The 20,942-nt window shown below is 35.4% G+C and overlaps 1 protein-coding gene across 1 annotated transcript in view; it reads right to left on the reverse strand.

Moving 5' to 3' along the window:
* Positions 1-306: 306 nt before the first annotated feature.
* The window catches only part of LOC131034551 (protein RETICULATA-RELATED 4, chloroplastic), a 39,709-nt gene continuing 19,073 nt past the window's right edge, over positions 307-20,942 (reverse strand). The window contains exons 3-8 of the mRNA XM_057966063.2: positions 12,689-12,820; positions 12,534-12,587; positions 12,350-12,394; positions 10,777-10,916; positions 697-822; positions 307-576 (exon numbers count right to left, since the gene is read on the reverse strand). Coding sequence (XP_057822046.2) covers positions 528-576; positions 697-822; positions 10,777-10,916; positions 12,350-12,394; positions 12,534-12,587; positions 12,689-12,820 — 546 coding nt within the window. The 3' untranslated portion in view covers positions 307-527. The remainder of the gene's footprint in view (positions 577-696; positions 823-10,776; positions 10,917-12,349; positions 12,395-12,533; positions 12,588-12,688; positions 12,821-20,942) is intronic.

Raw genomic sequence — 20,942 nt, forward strand, 5'->3', positions numbered from 1 at the left:
GTCAAGGGGGAATAGTTGAAGGGGAACGTGCTGTCAGAACACATTACCATCGACAAAAAAAAATCCAAGGCAGATGTAGATCTGTTCATATAAAAAGGAATCATTTTCTTAAATATTTACGATACAATTCATTTATTGGAAGAAACCTTTGTCTTATGCAAGTCAATAGCTTATTCCTGGAAAAATATGCATGTAAAAACTGCCTAAGAGACTATATTCAGTCTTATTGGATAAACAAGAACAAATTTAATCAAAAGGGGAACCTTTGAAAGGGAACATGCTATCAAACACATTGGCATCAACAGAAAAATCAAAAGACCATGTAGATCTGTTCATTATAAAAAAGAATAATTTTCCTAAATGTTTAGGACACAATCATTGATTGCAAAAAACACTGTTGGGAGGTGTATTTTAAGTTTTGGTGCCATCTCTACTTAAAATAATTGATGCCTCCCCATATGCACTGGAGGACTATCCATCCAAATCTTGATCACAAAACAAATTATAATCTATTTCAAACAACAATTTTACTCCCGTATCTTCTGTATTCCGGTCCAACGAGCATAGTCTACCCACCTGTTCACAAAGAAAATAGGAATACTCTTATCATATGCAGCATAAACTTGCTCTCATTTTAACTTGGAAATAGCCCAAGCTACATGAATGCATTTTTTTCTAATAAACTGAAAAACTTACATTAATGAGCCCAAGAACGTGTTTCCTGTTCTTACAGCAAAGCATAACATGCTTAGCACCAATTTCTGTTTATGAAACAAAGGTTCCAAAATCCTTTGCTCAATAACACCGGCCAATAATTGGTACCTAAATTAAAAAGCCAAGAAACAGTCGATGTTAAATTTACCAAGATCAACTGTATGAGAAATTCACTGGCAAAATATATTTGATAATATAAAATATACATTCAGCAGAAGTCTAACAACCTAGTCAAGCCAAGTACAGGACCTGCATACCAGACACAAGGATATGTTACAATTGTACTATTATCTGACTAGTAGAACCGTTATATTTCTGCAATTGCAAATTGCACTCCATCTAATGCATAAATCAATATCAAAATTTAAAGATCAATTGTCCAGATTACTATTCATCACTCCTACCCAATCACCAAATAAAGGAAATGTCACTTTTGCTTATTGGAAGAGATTCTCCCAGCTGCAAGTTCACCCGTCATTGATGACCCTGGACTGTCATCTTGTAGCTGATTACAGGAGATTCTTTGAGAACCAGAATGGCAGGGTGAAGAGAATTCAAGAATTTCTAGTAATTCCAGCGAGGGAATCACACATAGAAATCTGGACACAGTGGAGTCCCTTCCCGTGTTCATCAAGTTGCCCTCACACTCAAGATATGCTATTGACAGCCGCAACCTACAAAATAGTCAACATTTGCTGAAACAAGTCCTCCATGTGGGTTGTACAATGAATCTGCAGGCCTCTGTTGATTAAGGCTTTGGACAGACCCAGTCTGTATTGAGCCTGTCTTGGCAGCATGATTGCCTAACACCTCAACATTCAAGAAAAGATCCCAGGGAGCCTCCAACCTGAATCAGCCTGTACCATGCAGAATGTTGGTTAGAAGAAGTGAGGGAATGAGTTCCTACTGTCATTTTGTGCCTCATTTGCCCTTCCTTGCCATCAACTAGGTGTCTATCTAAAACCATCACGAGTTTGTGAGTTCCATGTTTTGCATTCAACCCATTGTTTACAACCAATCTAAGATATCCTAAATGGATCTCCTAGATGTCAAAAGATGGAAAAATCCATAAAATATTTAAATCTGGGCTGTTTCTGGTATTTTTTTTAGTGTAAGTGTTACAGTCGGCCTTTTGGAATTTGGGGGTTGTCCATACCTTCATAGCTTCCCTGTTGATCCTGTCATCCTAAGAGTATGCTCTTCGTCAAGTGTTTCTTTTTGGAGTTTCAGATCATGGCATCCTTGTTGAACTTGTCATCCCTAACATGCCTTTCCCCAAAAATCTGCTTTCCCCTTCTAAGTCATTTTTGTAAGAGTTTTGGAGTTTCTCATCCCCCAATACCATATATTTGGCATGTGGTATTTGTTATTCTCTAGCCTCAAAGCCCAAAAGTCATAAAGAATCTAAGTTCTTTGCATACATCGGACTTTCTCACCCATCCCTTCCCCTGGTGCCCATTCCCCTTTATCTCCACTTCTTGATCCCCAATATGTTGCACTTCAAAAAGTTCAAGGCTTTTCAAATTGGACTTTTGGCCTTACCCTTAATCAAGTACCTTTTTCCACCAACTTCGAAAGTCCGAAACTCCGGTGATTCTTCTAGGTCTTTTGGAGTCAAACTGTTGATCATTCCCTAATCAAGTACTCATTTCGGCCCAACCCTGAAACTCTAAAACTCCACCAACTGTTCTAAATAACCTTGCAGAGTAGGACTTTCACCCATCCCTTAACTTGGTACCAAGTTAAGCCTTGTCCAAAACTCCAATCTTAAGAACCTTTCCTTCGTCATGATTCCCATGTCAGCATCCCGACCTCACATCTCCCTCGGCATTAATTCCCTATCACCCCCGACTCCTCAATCCCCGTTCCTTTTCGGGATTTCAGGCTTTGCCTTCATGACATGCTTGTCGAACTTCCCTATCATAGCATGCCAAATCTCAAAACCCCATCATTCAAAGCCTGAAGATCCCAACTACCCTCGAGGTGACCCAGAACTGCCACTAATGCATCTATTATGCCCACCAATTACCAAATTAGATCTGATGGCACCCAAAAATCATTCTCTATGCAGGTTGGCAAAAATTCAAAGCAGAAAAGCGACGCTCAACCCATACCACAATTCAATGATTGATACACCATTCCACAATCTATTATTTTAGTGAATTTCTTGGACAATTTTCTGGTCCTTGCACTCAACTCCACAAACCATCAATGCTCCAAGATATCGCGAGGGCTGCAAAGAATGTTATTTCACATTTCTAGATGATCAAATAAAATCTCGAATGGACATTCTCCTGTAAAGTGCATTAATGAGTAGGATGGCTAGATCTTGGGCGTTCTCTACAATGTACCCATGGTGGATCACCGAATTAATTGCAGATTTGGTGCTCTCCTTCAAAAATATTAAGGACCCAGCAATCTTCATTCAACAATCAGTTCTCAGATCAAACAGACCATAGACAAAATAGAAAAACATCTTTATAATATTTTTTCCTCTTTCTAAAAATTGTTAAAGAAACTTGTTCAAACTTTGCAACCAATAAAAGAAGTTTTTTACCTTTTCTCATCATAATTGTATGTTGTGTATTCTATCACTTGACAACATGGTTTGTGGATCCTTTTACTTCCCTTGCAATTATGATTAGGTGTTCTTACTTTCATGTACAAATGATCTTTTGCCTCCCTTGTGAGATGTATGTTGTATATGCTTAGCCGCAGAAGTTATTTGTGGATTTCTAGTCCTTTAGAACCTATTTCAAGGTCTATTGTGGCTATTCCTCCCTCTTAATGCTTGTTGAACCCCTTACCTTCATAAATGCTTGCAGGACCTGGTGAAAACATAGATTTGTTTGAGTTTGCAAGTTTTTGCAAGTTTAACATGCTGTTATGAGTATTGATGAATAGCTTCGGTCAATATCCTTCAGGGCCGACGATATAACTAATTGGCCTAATTGGCCTATCGGCCTTAGACCAATTAATAATATCGTTGAATATTAAATGGTTAAGTAAGCAAACACAATTTGCATATATCAATAATGTAATCATTCCTTAATGTGCCGATTTATATAAATCCCGCCAACCTTTAAGAGACGTGTTAATATAACTGATGCATAATTATATTATAACTAATCTTCATTCATGGGACATGTTGATTAGAAGCCGACCCTTGGAGGAGTTGTGTTGGTTGAAGGCACATCTGATCGGGTATATATATGAAGTTTTGTATCCCTCTCTAAAACATATCTAAGGACACACTCATATAACAATTCGTGGACATTCTACAGACATTCATTTCTTCAGCAGTTTATTGATATTCTACAGCAGATAGAAGACTATCTACAGCAGGTTGAGCATCAACTAAGGAATTCCGATACTTTATTGCAGATCGTATATTCTCTATATTGAATTGTTGTCATATATATATAGCTTCAAGAGTGAAGCAAATTCTTTGTAAAGTCTCTTGAGATAATTGAGATAATAAAGACATATTTCATTGCTGGGTTTTTCACCTTCAAGAGGAAGGTTTTCCCAGGATAATATCTGTGCATTTGTGTGAATTATTGTGTTATCTAATCTGATCATAAAACATACCAATGAGCAAGGAGAAAATTAAATCTTGGTGCATCACTGTTTTTCACTTTCAGTTGTTTACCTTATCCCTTTCTCTATGAATTATTAGAGTAGGATTAGACATTAATTTTTATCTATGTTGAGTTGGATCAACACTTACACTTGGACATAGAAAGGAACCAGCTTCTCTAGAGGTTTGATCTCAAGTTAAACAAGGTGCCACTTTTGAAATATCAACTCCATCATGTTTCTGAAATATTGAACCAAGTTCAATAAGGGTGCAATTTCAGCTAACAATGTTCCATGATTCTGTCAATCTCACTAAAGATAATATCAAGCATAGTTCACAAACTTATACTCGACTCAAACTTGGCAAACTCAAAATTTAAAAACTCTACTACAAAAACTCAGGAAAAACTTGGGAGCTTAAAAAATGCATACAGAAAGAAAGTGTAAGATTTTCACTCTACAATCATATTTCTTTGTCAATTGATTGCATTTTAGAACATGGTTTTAAGTATACAAGCATTTTTAGGGCATTCTTTTCAATATACAATCGTGTTTTTTAGTCTTTAGTCCCATTTTAGGTCATGTTTATAGTATACAAGGATTTCTAGCACACCTTTTTAGTATATAGTCACATTTTTCAATGTATAGGCATTTTAGGGCACAATTTTTTGGGCAATTTTTTCCCACGTTTCAGCAAGTCACTAGTTAACCCTAGAAAACCTCAACATAAGATGTTTTATATGAGTTTCCAAAACTATGATACCAAGCATGTTGAATGGTGGTTGTACTTTGTGATGTCATAAATTTTAGTAATATTGATTTGTGAACTTTAGCCAATTTCCGCGTTCTTCCAAAAGCTTCTTGGTGTGTTGGGAAAAGCTCCAAACTTATTGAAATGCTCAGGGTTCGTCATCAATGAATTTGTTTTTTGTCAATGAGCTCAATTAGCCTTGGTGAGTCTAGTGATGCTTTCAGAATCGATTTCTGACCTTTTGTGTGCTCTCCAAATTTCTTGGAGGAGCAGTCTATTTTAATAAGCCACCTGGTTGGCTCCGATCATCATCCCAAGTGTTCAACATCATGTCGGTATGATCAGAGTTTGATTCCAATACAGTTTCAGTGCTTTCAGCAACTTGGGTGAGTTATTGAGTTATTAATTAATATTTCACTAGTGTTGTCTAATGCTGAGAAATTATGAATGGACAACTTCGCATAATAGCTCATTTTAAAGATGAGGATGTGTGTTCTATTATGGACAATAGGTTAGGAGCTCTTTGCACATAAAAAATAATATAATTCACCTAAAAGGTCCTTCGAGGGAAAAAAAAGGGAATTATTTTATTTTTAAATTGGTATTTCCCCTCCGATTAAATCATAAACTTGTGGATTTGATATTGTTGTGCTACTGGAATTAACCTTAGTTCGTCCAAAGCTTTTTGAAGATGAAAACCCTCTTGGCCTTGCAAGTTTCAGGGAGTAAAATCCCCCTAACTAGCTGAGTGGTTCCATACAAGGATCACCATTGTGCTTCAAATTGAAGCTTTCAGTTTGAATTGCAATTATAAAGATCTTTGCAGTGTTTTGATGTTGCAGATTTTTTATGTGCTGTGTCGACGAATGCTGGATTGTACCATCATTCCATGCCAGGCCATTCAAACTTGGAAATGCAGGTATAAGGAGGTTTTGATATATTTTATTGGTTGTTTGATTGTTATTATTCTTCAATTTGCAGCTTGTACGACATATGGTGGGTAGATTGCAGACTTTGAGGACCATACCACATGCTGGGCCTTGTCTATAAGGGTTTGATTTCATATAGTGAAGCGCCTAGTTTTGTGAGGGTTTTTAACTTGGTGTGGAATCACCCCAATCAACGTATCATATTCTATGTGTAGACACCCAAACTTGTCATGTTTAAATTAAATAAATATTTTGTTTATTTAATTATCTAAGCCTAATTCTTCTATTAATTAAATAAATCTTTATTTATTTAATTAATTCATTTATCCTCTTCTAGCCTTATTTCTCATTTAAATAAATACATTTATTTATTTAAATTATTCTTTTCCTAAATTAAATAAATATTTTTATTTATTTAATTATCATACTTCTTCTATTAATTAAATAAATCTTTATTTATTTAATTAATTCATTAACCTTTTCTACACATGACACATGTCATTCATCTCTTAATTCCTACACTACCTACCTCTTTCATTATTTTGGTATTTCTTTTACCTACCCTCTAATCCTAGCCGACCTCTCTTTTTACACCTCTCAATCTTAACCCTCCATTTCATATTGTGTCTTCTATTTAAGAAGATGCCTTCTTCATTATCAAACCCTAATCGTTCATGCGAATCACTCATGCTAATGATCTTTCATGCAACTTGCTACACTACGATCCTACTTGCAACCACATTCCGTTCTTTGTTGAACTCTTGTGCATACAAAAATCTGAGAGCAAATATATCAAGCAAGATCAATGGAGATAGGAAGAATGGAGATCAAAACCCTATTGGACATGTGATGGTATAATCTTTGTGATTTTGTTTTATTTTGCATTGTCTTAGGTAATCTTCATATGTTATGGTGGATCTTTGTTGATTGTTAGGCTAGGGTTTAGTGGTTGGATTCATTTAGCCTTTCAATATTGTTATTATTGTTATCCATTTTCACCATATACACTATGCATTATCGTGGTGGAGAAACGGTTACACGGTGAGTTTGATGAAGTTATTGCTGTTGTACCTGTCGTACCAGCAATAAGAATTACTGTTTCAGACTTATGTATGTCTGATTTCTATATCAGACTGATATATATCCTTATTTCATGTTGGGATTTGTTTTGAAGAAGTTATCTTGTTAACTGTCTTAACAAAATTCTGTCCTTCCTCTGCATTCCCACCATTTCCAGTTGATTGCTCATTTAACCCGATATCTGTAATAACCACCTTAGATTTTTATTTTTTTTTGTTTTGAAAAAATTGCATAAATTGAGAGTAAGATGCAATGCAGAATCCTTCCCATTTTCTGATCACCCAGATCCCGGAATGGGCAAGGTGAGATATGCAATGACTGAATGGAAACCAAAATTGAACAGCTATTTGTGGATCGCTTCATTGACCATAATGTTGGGTTTTCTTTAGTAGAGCATCTCAGCATAGATCAAGAAAATGCGATGACTAGATATGTGATTGTTAAATGGCAACCAAAATTGAACAGCTATTTGTGGATTGCTTCATTGACCATATTGTAGGGTTTTTGTTAGTAGAGCATCTCAGTTTAGATCAAGAAACTGTTGGTTTATTCTACACAAAGAACTTGATTATGACTAAGACTGCTAATATGATTTATTCATTTCTGTAAAAGGTTATTATTTCAGCTTTATAGCTAACAGATTGTAACCTCATTGTTTATTGCTCCAAATTTTGATCTAGTGATCCAAGGTACTGGTATCTGATTAAGACTATGGTTAGTAGGTTATTATTTTAGCTTCATAGCTAACAGATTCTATCATCTTTGTCTATTAGAAGCAGTATAAACAAAAAAATCTGATCTTTTAGTTATAGTCTTGTATGTGGATGACCTTGTCCTTGTAGGTAATAGCAAAAAGCTTATTAAAAGGTGCAATCTGGAGTTGGCCCCTGAGTTTAATATGAAGTATATCAGCCTCGTGCACTATTTTCTAGGTCTTGCAGTGTGGCAAGATACAAGGGCAGTCTTCCTAGGTCAATAAGTGCATGTTAGAGATTCCATAGAAATTTCAGATGATAGATTGTTAGCTCCTTGCTACTTGAATGGTTCTGAATCTTAAGTTGACTATTAACTCAAAATTAGCTTTGGTGAATCCTTTAGTGTAAAGACAGTTGATAGGTCTCCTCCTGTATTCATTGAATACTCAACCTAATATTTTCTCTACAGTGAATATATTGACTCAAATCATGGTTGAGCCAAGGCAAACTCAATAGACTGCTGCAAAACATGCGCTCTAACATTCAAAGGGCACAATTCATTATGGTTTAAAATATGTTGGGGATGGAGAGCTAATGCTACATACCTTTGTGGATTTAGGCTAGGCAAGTGATGCTAGTGCTAGGAAGAGCACTTCAGTTTTGTGGTTTAGCTTGGGGTTGGATATGATATCCTAGTTGAACAATAAGCAGGCAATAGTGGCATTGCATAATACATAGTCTCCTCGGCTAGTTGTGAGCTTATTTCACTTCACAAGTTAAATAGAAAAAAATTACTAATCAAATGTTGGACCTAACAATAGTAACTGTGACAATCAAAGTTGCATCAAACTCTCTGAGAATCCAATGTCTTATGGTCATTCCAACAATACAGACATCAGTGCCATTTCCACAGAGACGATCAGAAAGGAGCCATAGTTGTTAAGTATATATGCTCATTTCACAGGTTTCAGATATTTTGACAAAGTCTTCACCAAAAAGGAAGTTTGAAATACTGAGGGACAATCTAAGCTTGACGGGTAACACCTTCCTCCCAAAGAGGGTGTGTGTTGCTTGGCCGTTGTTCTCCTTCAACAGGGCACAAAAATCAGCAGGTTTGTTTTATTTCTATCCTTAGCTAACAATAAATCCTGTATTTAGCATGAAAATGTTTTTCTTATATATAGAAGGATTATAAAGATTAGCTGCTGTTCTTATTTCTAGTACAACGTATCTTATATCTTTTGTTTTATTTGCTTTGTGCATCAGATTTTTAGAACAGAGCTATTTAGCCTATTTTCCTAAACTTGACACTCCACTGAGATGGGTGTTTAAAAATCCTAGAAGCATCTCTTATTCTATAAAAGAGGCGTAACGCATATAACTGAAAGCAGGGCAGAACATATAGAGAGAGTAATTTTGAGTGCAGTGTAACCTTTCAGTTTAATAAAAAATAATTTTTTAAGTGTTTGCTGTTCATATTTTCAGCAGTGTTTTTGCAGGTTATAATACTCAGATCTGCTGTTTTCATTTTAGATTTAATTTACAGTCTGTTTTTATTGAAGTTTTAATTTACAGTTAAGGATCTGTTTACCAGGGTCTGAAAGTTTAACATTCAGCTGGCTCAACAAGAAGTTTGACCAGGTATGTTAGTAGCTATAACTTGAATCATTCACCCAGAAACATGAAAATTGAAGCATATATCAAGAAAAATAAACTTGTGGTCCTTACTGACTACGTAAGCACCAATGATTTTACTGACACATTGACTCACATTTTTTGTCCATATTGCTAAAGCTCTTGATGTCATGTTAGTTGTTGCTGAACAAATTTGTTAAAGAAATTGTTATAAGGTCACACTCGCTATAAAAGATTATACAGTTTATAAAACTTTCTATACCTTGCCTCTTGTTACAATTGATATGGCTTTGGATATTAATAGTTTACAAGAATGGAATACATTTATTGTGAATTTACAAAAAAAATTCCTCAGTTTTAGCTGTGCAAATTCAGAATTACACAAAGAATTTATATCCCCACCAACTAAGCTGGATCATCTAATAAAATGGAAAAATGGTTTGGGAAGGATCTCCAAAAATTGTAGCCAAGCATCATACCATTCAAGTACTTGTGAAGAAGGCATATAACACATATCTTATCGAGTATTTCTATCAAGAGAAGGATTTAGGGTAATGTCATTTTTCATGGCTTTGCATCCTTCTTTCCCTACCCCTTGGGCGCAACGCATTTCAAGCCTTCATAGTTGTAAAAATAAATTCCTAATTGCATCAGTCAAAGGCTTTTGGCATGTCCACATTAATAAACACCTTTAATCAGTATTGATTAAAAAGCTACTGACATAAAAATCTATTCATTTCATTGGACAGATTTTTATAGCTATAACTGATTCAGTATTGCAAACAAAAAAGGCTTGATTCTACTTTTCTAATGGAATTTATAGTTTATGCTTATAGTACGACTAAAGATATCATTCAGATTACGTAATGCACCAGCTAAGTTTCAAAGAGTGATGGCATACTCGTTTAAGAAACTAGATACAGGTCCAGTAGATAGTTTCTTAGCAACTAGTTAATAAAGAATGAACTATGTACATTAATTCAAAAAAGGTATGCATGGATACGTGCACAAGTGTTTTTTTGTTTAGCATGGAGAAGTTAGTGATCATGGATTAGCTCCTGAAACAGATAAAATTCCTGTAACTTAAACCACAAATACAGTGACTATCTGAGGCATGTGGGCTATTACAGACAATGCTGCATAGAGATTGTGGTAACTGGTAACTGTCACTATGAAATGAAGTTAGTCACTGAAATTACTGACAAGTTGACAACCATAAACACGTCACACTTTACCTTCAAACACCAATCCCTTAAAGCTGGACAATCCTGAACATAATCTTGTAAACGCGTATTATATCCAAATAGCAACAAGCTTCACAATACAACAGAATGGAGGGAAATCAACAGGGCTACACTTTTACATCACAATCATCAAAAAGTAATCAACATACCGTAGGTTGCTTGAAACTGCCATATATACTCCATAGGCTACACTTGTGGATATTACTGGCACATCTTCTGCTTCCCCAGCAAATTCTTTATCAACTGCCTTTCTTGCATTTATCAATAAATTTGTTGCTCCCGTACCAATCTGTAAATAATTAACTAGCATGTTACAAACTTATCTATGCAAGCAAAGGTGCAAAAAGGATCAAACTTACTCTCTTTTTCAAACTTTATTGTAGTGAAGTCTTTTTCAAACCACAACATCAAACACAAATAGCCTGACACCAACACCATAGTTAAATATACATTCACTTGATGTACTAAAATTGCTCAAAAGAGCAATGACATCAAAGTAGGGACTCATTGAATTGCCTGTCCTAATGGCTTCCATATCTCCATTATTGGTAACACCTATATAAGTTATATTCCAAATGCTAGCATAGTTGCACAAAAACCAAATTAAGTGACCTTCCTGACATTTCTCATGATTACCTTCAGAATGATATGTTTCAATGTCTATAGCCTTCCAACTTCTTTACAAGTTTCCAGTATCATCTGATGTCTTGAATACTGGATCAGCAAAAATCTTGACATTGCAAAACGAAGATGAAAATCTAAAGACATTTGTATCCAGGGCTGTACTTAGGATGGGAAGACTTAAACATAAGGAATGGCAAAAAATCTATCAATGTGGTATGTTTGGGAAATTGTCAACGTTTAAGCCTTAAAACTTATGACCACATAGGTGGTCTTGTTATCCGTAACAATTAAATTATAGGTTTCTCCTTAGAGAAAAGCATACAAGTGGTCAATAAAGTTCAAACCAAATTAAGTGAAGCTTATGTTCTAGATTTCTCTTTAGAGAACAGCATATAAAAGCTCAATTGACCAAATTGAGTCAAGCTGTTATCAAATGTAAGATGGAAATCAGCATAGCATCATGATCCATAATACCATATCATACATCCAATCAAGAAAATTATTAGAATAGCCATGATAAAATAGTAAGCCATCGTGGATATCATCCTCCACCTGCTACAAGTCTGAAAAGCAATATACAGGCTAGATCCATTGCAAGGTAGCAAGCATGGAATGAACGGACCTAAGTGAGAAGTTTCCATGTCTGTATGGCATATCGGAAATCTACATTTTATCAGCATCAACATCTTGAAGTAACTTTTCTATGGATATCTGACAAACCTTCAAGGTTGATTTTAACTGTTTTTTAAACACATCAAAAATTTAAGCTAATATAGAATTCCTTGTTCCTCAAATGTACAATTAAATCAAAATGCTAAAAAAATAAACTCCTAAAATTGCAATTTCCTTGCCTTTTTATTTGTCAATCCTTAAACACCAAATGCATTTGTGGACTAAATGACGTGCAATAGATGAGCTTGTCCTACCATCTAGGATACGACACATCATTTGCATTCCAATTGCTTTTGTACAAATTATCCACTGCCACTAATTAAAATCAATCTTAGGGCCTGACACATGATTTAATTTGAAAGAAAATTAACCAAGATTCATGCATAACTAAATTAAGAGCAAATATCTTAAATGCATGATTCTTACCAAGGATGCTGAGGTTCCCACACAGAACAACTTTGCTCCATTGCGCTGCAAGAATTCAACACTGTTGAGTTGCCAATAAATAGAAGTTCTCTACTTTCACAAACATGTTAACTTAAATATAAGCAATAGCTTTAATAAGTAAACACCAAAAAGAAACAAGAAAGATATATTGCTAGATTCTTACCACAATTGCTCCTACTCGTTGAAGTAAGGAATAAGATGTGCCTCTCAAAGCAACCTGTAGATCATTAAAAAGCATTATTCTTCAAGAATGAAAAAGAATAGCCAGTTCTGTGATCCATGTTCCTGTCATCAAACCCTCCTGTCAATAGCACTCACCTGGAAAGCATTATCTGGACAGTTGTAAAAGAATTTGCTAATCATTCCAGCTTCAAGAGCAAGTGCCGGACGGAGGGAAACAGTAGGGGCAGGAAGCCATACAAGCATAAAATCTGCAACTATGGCCATAACCTGAAATCAAAACAATATAAAGTGCATAAGAACCAAAAATGTGAAAAGATTCCGTGTGACCTGACAACTTGAAATAATGGTATCTGGATAGGAAAAAAATCGAATACAATGAAAATGCAGTACTGTTACTATATGTGAAAGTGAAGAAAAATATATACATTAACTACAAAAAGAGTCAAAAAAATAGAACTCAACACAACACTTAGCCTCAGATTTCTTTTAGAAACAACTATCATTTAAAAGTACACACATAAAGTGACATATCCTTTAGGGATAAAAGCAGCCGCTAAACTTCAAGTTCAGTATGTTATGAACAAATTACAATGTAGAAATCGCACTATAGCTCAAGTAATGCTAACAATCGCACTGCAACAGCTTTGAATCAATCCAAAAGGAAAGAAACCTTAAAAAATGTTCAAATACTGCTAACATACATTGTAACAAGGTTAGTTATTGTAAGCTACACTTGAGTGTAGCAAGAGGTATTCGTTGTGAATGGATGGTTTACATATCTTAATAACAAGCTTTGATCTCTAAAGGCATAGAAGCACTGTCATTATAATATCAAATTTGTATAAATATGAACTTTCTTAGTATTTCTTTTATTAGTTGTGCTGATCCTGCAGTATTATCTTAACTTTCCTTTCACTCTACTCACCAAATAAAGTGATAGGCCTTTCTCACGCTGTTCAATCCCAGAGAACCACATAGAGTCAGACCTTCCAAAGGATCAAACCTGTATGAGAGTAGGTTTATAGACAATCTGCACACCTGAAGTTGGTATGTAATAACAACCCTGGATTTACTTTTTTAGTTTTTTGCCATATAAGCATCACCATAAACCAACATTGAATATTATTAAATTAGCTGTCACCAAAGCTGATATATCTTTCAGTGCTGATCACAAAAACTGAGCAATAACATTGGCATATACACTTCAGCATCCAACACCAACTAGCTGGAATAATACACTAACACTAATCTACAGCAAGATAAATTGAAAATGAGCATGATAGAGAGCATTGCAGGTCTTTCATAACATGAATGAGCAATTACAGGACCGCTGCTAACAGTTGCAGGTCCAACCAGCAATGTAACTCCTCAAAACTCCCACCAGCCTTGCACAGATTGCCTCCTCCAAAGACGACCCAGCAACTTCACAAATACCCAACACTATTAAATAGCCTCACGACAACAAATGAACAAAAGTTTGCAGATCTGAACGTTCCCTTTCAATCATACCCATCACCAACAGGGTGCTGAAACAGAAGCGGCCAGCAACAATAATTCAAAAACTCATCAAATCTCAGTTTGTTCAGTGCACAAAGATCTGAATACAGTAGAATATTATGAAGAAAATCCCCCAAAACCCTAGGCATTTAACTTATCTTTTCTTTAAAAATTTAAGTTTAATTTGGCATTTACTAATATATTATTTATTATTATGCATTGCCTGCAGTTATTTTGAGTTCTCATTATAGTTCTAAAATTGTTTTTAATCAAAATGTTCTCAGCAATTTCAATGCAAGTATATATATCTTTTACATTTATTCTACTGGATGTTCATAGATGCAGCCTCAGATTGCAAGTAGGTGGATATGCTGGTCCAAATTATCTACAAATACAATTTTGGGACCTCTTGTGTTCATGCATTGAACAATGCACTGAAAGAAACTGTCAAAGTAGATTGGATCAAACAAATAGTCTTGGATGCTAAGGACGTGCAGATGTTTATCTACAACCACCACACATCCTTGGCAAGTTAGCACTATTCACTATTCAGGTCTTTTTATTGGAAGGAATTTATCAAACCTATAGAGACACATTATTCTAGCTACTTCATTCTATATGCACTTAAAGAAGCTGGCAAGGTAGATTGGATCTAACAAATAGTCTCGGATGCTAAGAATCTGCAGATGTTTATCTACAATCCCCAGACATCTTTGGCAAGTTAGCACTATTCACTATTCACTGTATTCAGGTCTTTTTTATAGGAAGGAATTCCTCAAACCTATAGAAACATATTAGTCTAGCTGCTTCATTCTATTGGAAAACATTATTGATGTTCAAGAAGCTTGACATTGATGATCATGTCTAGGGAGTGCAGAGCATGGAAAGAGCCCAAGATTGATATGGAGAAGGGTGAAGGGTCTGGTGGCTGCTGAACGCTTGGAATCAAATCAAGTATATCATTTCATTTGTTGTGATAGTGATTCATTAAGCTGACATAGACTCTCCTAAGAGTGGAGAGACTAATAAGACTTTTGGCAATATGCTTGGTAAGATTAGAGCAAAAATTCAAATGCTAAGCACCGCATCTTAGAATTATATCATAATAATCTTCTTCCCACATTCAGCATAGGTGGGAGCAAACTCTCCTAAACATAGAGCAGCATGTGCAGTGAATCCCAAAGAAAACTCCTAGGTGTGTGAGCAACTCCAATTGATGATGATGTGAAAAAGGGTTTCATAAAAGCCTTGAAAAAAATTGTATGCTAACTGAAGGGAATGATAAACATAATCCCACTTGCTATTAATGGAAGAGTTACTACAAAGTTACAAAATCTAAAGCCATTCAGCAGAGAAGAGCAAATAAGACAAAATTTACCCTAGTTAACCCTTTCAGAAAAAAAATCAGCAGTCAATAGCATTATTCAAATTGCATTCACAGTAAAATATTTCAATACAATAAGAATCAAGTTTGTGCTATTCAAGAAATCGTAAAGATGCAAAAGCTTTAGGTAGCTACAACCACCAACTTCCTAGAACAATTTCAACAACAATTACGTACTCCAACATCATCTGTCCATCAAATCTCCAAACTCAGCATTAGATTTATAACCAAAACCAACTTCAACTTGAACACCTAAATTCATGCAATAAAGCAAGATAAAGCAAAAGCCACCTTTCAAAAATAACAAGCTTAAAAAAGTTAAGTTGACTTGCAAGTTAAAGCAAACATATAATGCAAGCAAACTCTACTCCCACAAAACAAGGAATTGACCCGACTTTAGCTTGTGTACAAGACATGCATACTTAACATTCTCCAACTTGTTTACATTGCAAGGGGAACTACAGCAGCATAAAATAACAAATAGGAGCAGCAACATGCATCCAATCTATACCAATGGTATTTCCTAGTGCTCACTGACTTCATCAACAAATCCATGTCATTCTCCAAGGTATCTAGATTCTCAATGATTACCCTCTTGTCCTCTACCATGCCACAAACAAAATGATATCAAACATCAATGTGCTCTGTCCGTGCATGAAACATAGATTTCTTGGCCAAACAAATAGCACTTTAACTATCACATCAATCTGGACTTTACCATGTCTCAAGCCCACATCTAAGTATAACCTCTAAACCCAAGCTACCTCTTTACAAACATTCAGTAGCCGCAATGTACACAACTTACCTAGTCAAAAGAACAACCAAAGCTTGTTCTTTGTTCATCCAACTCACTACACCACCAAACAACAAAACACATAACCTCTAGTAGATCTCTTGCAATCAATGTCCCTAGCCCAATTTGCATCTATGAAACCTAGTATATTTAGCACCTTGCCCAATTCAGGTCCTCCTTCGTAGCAAGTACAATACTCTAAAGCAATTAAAGTGTCAAAAAGATATTTGAAGGCCTTTTTACTAGCAATCCAATTATTTGCTCAGGTTGGACATAAACCTACTCAAAATTCTTATTGCCTAGTCTTGTACAAACCATCACATACATTAGGCTTCCAAAAGCACTAGCATGCAGAACACAACTAGGCTTCCAAAAGCACTAGCTCACATAACACAATAAGCTTACAAAAGCACTAGCACATGGAACACAACTCATGTCCTCTATCTTATCTTTTGTCTTACAACATTGTTCAACTAACAATTTAGCACACAAGAATAGGAAAATTCATTGGCTTACTATCCTACATTTTAAACAACTATAGTAAGCCATTGTTCATGATCAACTAGGAGGTCTTTCATCATTAGCTTCCATAGCTGAAAACTGATTCTATTGAATTTTTCAATTTCCATTCTTCTAGAAGCACTAACTATTTCTCTATACCTGAAAAAGATTCACCTATAGAAAAATCCCACTAAGACCAACGATTAAGAAACAAGGGTTTACGCTTTTTAAACAAGGATCAAGAGTCGATCAAGCTCTAATAACAAATGAAGGAAATGATGAAAATAATTCTAACTTAATAGAAGATAAATAAAAAATAACATATAATTTGCCCTAGGAAACCCTTTCATGTAAAAAGAAGAAAAACCCAACAAACAGTAGCACTTTTCAGATCGCATTCTTAGAAAAATATTACAAGACAATATGAATCAGTTCTGTACCATTTGAATTATCTTTGTCAACCACCAGCTGACCAGAGCAAAATTAGTCAGTCCAAAGTCATTTGTCCATCTTATCTTCAAACTGAGTATTGGATTTATAACCAAAACGCAACTTGAGCACCCCAACTCATGCAACAAAGCAAGATAAAACAAAAGCCTCCAAAGAATGACTAGTACTAAAAGCAAACTTGCAATGCAAGCAAGCTCAACTCCACAAAACAAATAACTGAATTATCAATTCAAATAACTCCCATCAAAAGTGCACCGACTTCAGCTATCCTGAGTGTGAGTTACAATGTTTACAACACTTGCAAGGCGTACAACACACACACACCTAACCGAACACTAGTTATGAGGTGTAGATATTGAGATAAGAGTGGGTCAAGTTTTTGTTGATCTTATTGGCTTCTCCAAATCAACTATAGAGGATTCACATACAATTGCCTAAACTAAACATGTTGGATGGTGGCAACTTATAGGTAGTCCTACTCCGTCCCTATGCATGATTGTCGCCTACCTTCTACAGTTCCTCTACTACTTAGAGGAATTGGCCTATTTGTAGCTTCATCCACTCTATCAAGAGAAGCAGGCTTACCTCTCATGGAAAGGAGAAACTAGTAGCTATGCATAATACCTTGCATCTCTTAAATTGCAAGAGGATCAAGTACAAAGAGACTCCTACAATGCAATGGGATGTTGAACTTGAGGAGCCTTCACTACTTCATGAAGACAGCAGATAACTAGCATTAATCGGTGTTCCTTTGGAGCAGCTACATAGTTCATAGTCAGAAGGTGATAGTGAATTATGGAGACACAACTAATGCTCAATTCTTCATAAAAGAGCTCAAAGTAATGATAGTGATTGGGCATTGCCATTTGGCAATTTGCCATTTTGGAAGCTGTATTAAGTCGAACATAGCATATTGAGTATTGCATACTCTAATGATATTGGCATAATACATAGAAGTTTTTCATTTTAACATTTGCAATATATACTTACTACTAATAATGTTTCATCTAAATTTTAAATATTTCACATTTCATATCATAAAGTTTTAGTTTTCAAATGTTTCCAAACTTTAATATATATATAAAAAAAATCCAGGGTCCAAATTAATTAACCTATGTAAGAAGTTAGGGAGTTCAACCAACAGTTCAAGTGATGAGCTATATTCTTCACAAACCACTCAAAATATCTAAGGTCCCATCAGCCAATGTAGGAGGTTAGGGAGCTCAACCAATGAGTTGAGAGGTGAGCAAACCACTCAATTTCGAGCCAAATTTGAGCACGTGCAATGGGCAACAACTCAACCAATACCTAAAGGAGAGAACCCCCCCACATTATTCAACCAACGCCAACCTAATATAATTGGGAGAGGATTCGTCCGAATTACTCACCAAAAATCCAAGGACCATGCTCCTAACATCTGGGCCGGTTTGACCAATGCCAACACCCCTGTCCCTTATCATATTTGTCATACCTGTTTCAAAAATCTCAAGGAAAAACTTCCCATACAGAAACCCACCCTCATTTCTGAAACTTCATGTATCATAGATTCAAAAAATAGTTTTAAACGTCAACTCAAATGGCTCTTTTTTGAAACAATGATGTTACAGTGTAATTGTAACTTCTTTTTTAAACAGGCATTACAATTGTGACTTCTTTTTCCCATACACCTAATCCCACACTAAAAGGAGGGGAGTTCCTACCTAGGCTTGAAGACCCACAGCACAACATATTACATGGTGCCCCACAACTCAAACCATAGTCTTACTAGGACAGTGAACGGCTATAACCAGTTCATCTACACCTTATTGGTTGTATCTTCTAACTATAGAAAGCAGATAATTATGAAAATTACAATTGCAGCTTTCCGCTACAGCAGGATTGACCTATGTGTCCCTTCTTTCGTGGTGGACTCTAGTATCTTTTATCATTTATAATTCATCATTAATCTGAAACAAGCCAAAGGATTGTTAACACACAAAAAATCCTTGCACAACAAAAAAATTGCAACTTAAACTTGTAGTGGAAAGGAAACAAAGGGATTTGAAATATCCCCAATGGAATTCACCCCAAATTTTCACCTTTTTCAGCTTGGTTATTTTGTCAAAGTTCAAACAGTTTGCATACATTCCTTGAAAAGTATCAAACTGAAATATTTAAAGAAGTTTCCTGATTTGTTTAAAAGGTTTGCTTTCACTGTTCTGTTGTTTTGAATTTGGTGCCAAGATTGTAATGTAAGTATTTTGCTTTCATGCTCATAAGCCAAATAAACAACTTGCATAACAGGATAGCAAGAATTTCTTGTATTAAAATCTCATATTCAAAAGGCAGAGATAATGATAAATTATCCAACCTGATACATATTGCAGAAATCAGGGAATAAACACAATTGAACAGCGGTAAGCAATCAGCAAGATGAAACTTAGCTCTGCTATTCTTTGTACAATCCACAGTTGGCAAGAAGAAAGCTAAATACTTTTTGTGTATCCCCACTATTCTGATGCTATATGCCCAGAACCCTTAATTTCCACACAAAACGTATCTTCAACTAGCTGCCAATGTAATTGCCACCTTTTGCCTATGAGGAGTCATGATCAGATTTGAAGTTGAATGCAGCAATCTTCATTTTCAACGCAAGTAAAGAATATACTCATTTTAAACTTAATTGCTGTTCAGACTAATTTACAATATGTAGTGAACATTAATCGGCCAAGAAGAATATGGTTGACCCTGGAATCTAAGATAGCAATAAGCTGCCTAGGAAGCCCATGACTCCAAGATGTGGAGGTTTCACACTCTAACACCCAACAATGGCATCGGTGGTTATGTCTGCAAGCATATACGACTTGCAGAAGAAACCCATGAACTTAAGTGAAGAGGCTCCTCTAAAGTCACAGGGAGTATGCCATCCACAAGAGGTGAAAACCATCAAACACCTTGCTGTGCCCAACCTGAGACTCCTGCACTGGTATGAAGAGGATGTAATAACAGGCGACCAACATATTGTTTTGTTCATCCACTCACAATGCTTAAGACTTTTCAAACTCTCATAACCTCATGTCCTTTATTTTCGAAAGGAAGAAAACTCATATTGATCCAGAGACGAGAATGGATTTGAAACTTAAAACTTCCACCCAGCAATTATGTATAATTTCTTCATAAATTCCAAATGCCAATATATGAAATATTTTGTTTCATATGTCCAGCAAAACCTTAGAAAGGAGCATTTGCCTCAAGAAAAATTTTAATTCCACCCACCAAAATATATTTATTCTTTCACACTTAAATATTAGTGTTGCATAATCTCTTTACCCAAAACTTTATTCTGAATAGGAAATCTATGCATCTGAAGTTAATCTTTTATTCATGAAAGTTATACAAATACCTCTGAAAATCACTACAATTCCTGATATTTGTCTTTCCCAAATTTCCTAAAACATCATGAGTATAGAAAATATCATCCAAAGACTGGCAATGTTTAGCATTTTCCATGTTCACTTTTTTTACCAAATCATTGACCAACTCATTGACCAACTCAAGAAACTCTATCCGAAAACAAGTTAAAAATAAAGCCTCAAATGCTCAGAAAACTTCAAGGATTTTCTAGGCAAATAAATGATTAAAAACATAGCAGATGGCAAAGGATTTGAAAGAAATTCTAGTTAAACACAAATATCCTGTATATGCACCATTATTTTCCAGAGATTTGGCATTAAGTAAATGTACTAATCAAATTTTAAGGCAAATATAATGTTTCAAAATCATTG

The sequence above is a fragment of the Cryptomeria japonica genome, chromosome 5, assembly GCF_030272615.1.
Source record: "Cryptomeria japonica chromosome 5, Sugi_1.0, whole genome shotgun sequence".
NCBI lineage: Eukaryota > Viridiplantae > Streptophyta > Pinopsida > Cupressales > Cupressaceae > Cryptomeria > Cryptomeria japonica.